Source organism: Arachis stenosperma, chromosome 3 (assembly GCF_014773155.1).
Source record: "Arachis stenosperma cultivar V10309 chromosome 3, arast.V10309.gnm1.PFL2, whole genome shotgun sequence".
In the NCBI taxonomy this organism is placed as follows: domain Eukaryota; kingdom Viridiplantae; phylum Streptophyta; class Magnoliopsida; order Fabales; family Fabaceae; genus Arachis; species Arachis stenosperma.
Genome location: NC_080379.1, coordinates 16,931,659 through 16,936,379, shown reverse-complemented (window position 1 = coordinate 16,936,379; position 4,721 = coordinate 16,931,659). Strand labels below are relative to the sequence as shown.

The 4,721-nt window shown below is 36.1% G+C and overlaps 1 protein-coding gene across 5 annotated transcripts; it reads left to right on the top strand.

Moving 5' to 3' along the window:
• The first annotated feature begins 89 nt into the window (after positions 1 to 89).
• Positions 90 to 3,448, top strand: LOC130970277 (E3 ubiquitin-protein ligase UPL3-like). 5 transcript variants are annotated; one of them, XR_009082035.1, is made up of 6 exons: positions 90 to 624; positions 1,021 to 1,273; positions 1,559 to 1,859; positions 2,497 to 2,605; positions 2,923 to 3,045; positions 3,139 to 3,448. XR_009082035.1 is itself a non-coding variant. In XM_057896309.1 (6 exons), exons 3-6 carry the CDS (start codon positions 1,830 to 1,832, stop codon positions 3,181 to 3,183), a joined length of 468 nt encoding a protein of 155 aa, XP_057752292.1. In that variant the 5' UTR covers positions 90 to 624; positions 1,021 to 1,273; positions 1,623 to 1,829; the 3' UTR covers positions 3,184 to 3,448. The 5 variants fall into 5 exon arrangements, 4 of the variants coding, with proteins under 4 accessions (XP_057752292.1, XP_057752291.1, XP_057752289.1 ...); XM_057896309.1 differs by having other exon boundaries at positions 1,623 to 1,859; positions 2,336 to 2,605; XM_057896308.1 differs by having other exon boundaries at positions 1,590 to 1,859; positions 2,336 to 2,605.
• The last annotated feature ends 1,273 nt before the right edge of the window (positions 3,449 to 4,721 follow it).

Genomic DNA, 4,721 nt, shown 5'->3' with positions numbered 1-4,721 from the left:
CCATAAAAATGATAACAACACACTAACTTTACATTGTTACTAAATTCACTTTTAACCCTAAAATTCACTTTCAAACCCTAAAAGGCGTCGTCATCTTCATCCATCTTCATCGCTCAGCTTCATCTTCTCGAACCCAGCCTTCGTCGTTCATCCATCTTCATCGTTCAACTTCATCTTCTCGAACCCAGCCAGCTTCATCTTCTCAAACCATCTTCATCACTGCCCTTCATCGCACCCAGCCTTCATCGCCTTCATCGCCTTCATCGTCACCTTCATCGTTCATTACGGTGGTCTTCCTCGAGCTTGCCGTCGCCGTCACCGTCAGTGGTCGTTGTCTTCCTCGACGCTGCTTTGAAAGGGTTTTGAGTGGCTTTTCCTTGAAAGGTTCAGAAAACCCTAACCTCCATCACGCCGCCATCTATCTCACTGTCGCCACTCTTCGCGCTCAAGATCACAACTAGGTTCGTTGTTAGCCAGCTCGCCATTCCTCTTGTTGTTTTGCTTGTCGTCCCTCTCACTGTTCTGGTCGTCGTGCTGCTCGTCTCTCTCTCTCTCTCTCTCTCTCTCTCGCTCGCGGTTCTGCTCGCTTCTCTATCGCGGTTCTGCTCGCCGTGCTGCTCAAAGGTTAGTGCTTAGTTGTGCTTCATCTTCGTTTTTTTTAAAATGCTCCATTTAAAAATCAATCAAGAAAATTGGATGATTAATGGAATGTTTTCTGCTGTTAACTTTTTATTGAATTGATTAGTGATTAGCTCTTGCTGTGCTGCTATTTTAATTTGTAAAATAGATGATTATTGAATGTTTTCTGCTGTTTTATTGATTAGTGATGAGCTCTTGCTGTGCTGCTGTTTTAATTTGTTCTCTGCTCTCTCTTTAACTGAATGGTTCTATTGAATCCACCAGCTGTTGTAGAGCTGCTAGGACATCTATTAAATATATACATTCAATTAGTGTCATCTATTAAATTCAATATTGGTGTTATTATCTGCGAGTTTGACCCTAGATCTCTTCCACCTGTAGCTCCGCTACCAACCCCATCAGACAGCAGAGAACATTCTACTGTATTTGTAGTTAAAAGGGAATTAAAGCTATTAAATTTCCAGTTAAACAACTCAGCAAATCCATCTCTTCGAAATAATAGCTCCTTGTCAGAAACTGGAAGATCAAAGGGAGATCTTTTTGAATCATTGCCTGTGAAGCAGGGGAAGAAGCACATTAGTACACCTGTTCCACATGATTCATACTCTATTTTTTCTGTGAGCAGTTCTGAGAAGTAAGTTCTTTCTTACTTTTAATTTATTTCCATAATTCAATCGAATTAACTAATGTTTTTAATTCTTAAATGTAACATATGGTTTCGTTTTTCTTTATAGAATATACAACACATAAAACTGTTACTATTGTGATTCAAAATGTATTTATAATGTTTTATGGTTTATTTTATATGCTTTTTATCTTAATATGGTTAAGCAAAAGCATTTTGTTTGTTAAATATCAGTACTGTGGTTGTTTTCTGAATGCACAAATATGTGAAGGTATGTTGCAATTGTTTGGCCAGATATTCCTTACTTCTCTATATACATGGCTAGTGATTGGTCAATTGTTGACTCTGGAATTGCAAGGCTTCTTGCTTGGGATACATGTCGTGACAGATTTGCTATATTGGAATCAGCAATTCCCCAAGACTTCCTATTCTTCCCAAGGGTAGTTCATCAAAAAGAGCAAGAGAGGCAGCTGCAGCACAAGCAACAGCTGCTACTGCTGCTGCAGCTTCCTCAGCTTCTATTCAAGTCCGCATCTTATTAGATGATGGAACATCAAATATACTAATGAGATCTGTTGGTACACGCAGTGAACCGGTAGGTCCTTGTTTTGTCCTAAAACTTCCCTTATAAAGACTTTTCTTGTAATAATCTAGCCTTGGCTGATTATCGTGTTCCCGGTGGCTGTTTTGCTGCCTTCATGAATATTAAAATGTTTTAAAAGTTAAGTTCAATGATATAGCATTCATCTCAACTTGAATTTATTTTCATTTTACATTAATTGTATCTCAACTTCTTAGTACTTGTAAGTAAGTTGTCGAACCTCTTGTTTGCTCCTTCACTGTACAAACAAACCCCGTTTTCTGCTTTGATTTTTAGGAGAATGTCAGTTACTTGAAGGAATTATGTCACCATTGTTGCTTGTTTTTGTTGTTCTTTATAATTTCTTTATTTTTAATCTAAAAGAAATATAGGGCAGCTTTATAATTAAACAAGTTAGCAGTTTCCTCCATTTTCTTTCTTTCTTTCTTGATAATAATATAATTATCACTCACTTTATCTTATCTTTTCAGACATTTATCTGTGGAGAGGAACATAGTTTCTTTTCGGGCATTTATCTGCGGAGAGGCATCTTATCTTATCTCTTAGAAAATTATCTGATTCTTAGTAAAAGATTTTGGCTTCTGTTATACTGTATTTTTCAAATTGAGTTTAACCTTCTACCAATTTTCAGGTTGACATACATTAATAATTTGGAGGAGTATATATCTTTAGTAGTTGATGCAACTATCAAGACTAGGATCACACGTCAAATGGAAGCATTTAAAGCAGGATTCAACCAGGTTAGATACTGGTCTTCATCAATAGAAAGGAGTTTTAATTTTGATTAGATTATTGTTTGGTATTGATGCTATTTTCAATTACTTGAAATTATTGGAAAATTCTTTGTAATGTGGTGTCTGGGTTGACTGCCTGCCTGCCTGTCAAAATAGTAGTGGCTAGAAATTAACTGACTTTATTGTGATAAAAGTCTAGTGGATTCTTTGCTCTAATAACTCATTACATCTTTAGTTTAATGGGTGGCCTAAATATGCTAAGATGATCTTCTCTTTTAATAACTGAGTACATTTTTAACATATGATTACATGTCTGGGTGCAGCTTTCGTCAACTGCAGCCAATGCTTCATCTAATGGGAATGGGCCTTCGGAATTAGCAGATGATGACTTGCCAAGTGTGATGACATGTGCTAATTACCTGATACTTCCTCCTTATTCTACCAAGGTATAATTCATCATATAGATTTAATGATTCATTATCATGCTCATTGAGGTTTCTTTTGGTACTGATTTACAATACCCCACATTTTCTTGGCAGAAAATTATGTCCAATAAGCTACTCTATGCAATCAATGAGGGCTAGGAATCCTTTGATTTATCACGAGTCTCAGGAACTAACTAAGCTGTCCCTGAATGTTAATATGATGAATCAGGGCTTTTGAGAGTGAATTAATTTTTGGTTGCATGTACTTCCCTTCTTCTCATCTCAAATAATGGAAGCTGAATCGGATTGGCACATTTTCAAGGTGTAAAGGGATTCGCGGGGCTCATTTTAGCGATTAGTGTATGTTGTATTTTTCAACTAATAAATTTTTTTTTTTGACAAATGTGATGAAAGTTCATGTATGTTGGATGTGTTAATTTAAAATTATATAAAAAATTTTCCATTGTTGAAATTAGTCATTTAAATTATGATTCAAAATTATATATTAATTTTGCAATGTTTAATTAGGAAAATTCATAAACAAGTATAGTCATAAGTATTTTGATCTAAATAGTCATATTTTTTTGTTATTGGCACGCTTTTTAAGCATAGTCATATCTTCTCGTAATCATTAACAGCCACGCTTATCAAGCGTAGCCATATTTTCTCCTATTGCCACACTTAAAAAGCGTACCCATATCTTTCCTTATTGGTACACTTTTAAAGTGTATCCAAAACTACCCATTGGGCATGCTTCCAAAAGCGTGGCGATATGTACACTTATTGGTACGCTTCTCAAGCGTACCTATAGGTTAAGACCTATGGCCACGCATTAAGCGTGACAAGGGATGAAAGCGTGCCAACAAAAAAAGCGTGTCGATAGATCTTCAAAAGCGTGGTCATAGAGCAACCGGCACGCTGGCGGATGTGACCCTTTCAAAAGCGTGCCGATAGCTCAAAAAGCGTGGAGAAACGCTATCGGCACGCTTTTTTGCATTTTTGGCATGCTTTAAAAGGTGGCAGAAAGCTTATTTTCTTGTAGTGGCACTAACGTAGCTCCCGCAAAGATAAAAAATTGAAATTTTATTGGGAGAAGAAAAAGAGAAGACGGAAGGTTAGTGCAAAGTGAAATTAAGTATTTTTCATTCCTTTAGTTCAGCGTTATTTTATAGTTTATTTATTTTTTAACTTTTTATGTTAAATAAAAACATTAAGATATTATTGAAATGTTTATTTCTAATTTAATTATTAAATATTTTAAGTCACTCAAAATCTGAAGAATATCCACTATAAGAAAATAGGCATGTGGTCACGTTTTTTTCATGTTACGCTTTAAAAGCGTGGCCAAAAATAGTCAATGGCCATACTTTTATGTGGGTGGCTTCGCGATTGATTAGAGATTCGGCCACATTTTTTTTGCCACGTTTCGAAAGTATGACAAAAGGGGTCAATAGCTATGCTCTTATGAGAATGGCAACTGATTAGAAATTTAGCCATGCTTTTTTGCCACGCTTTTGAGAGAAACAGGCACGCTTTTAAAGCGTGGCGATATGCTTTTGTTATAGTGACATTTTAAAAACGTGGTCGTTTCCTATAACTCTTTTGGCGTGCTTCAAAAGCGTGGCGCCCAAAAGGTTCCATAAAAACAAACTTTCGTTCAGATATGAAAAAAAACTTTGGTTCTTTTATCAAATCCC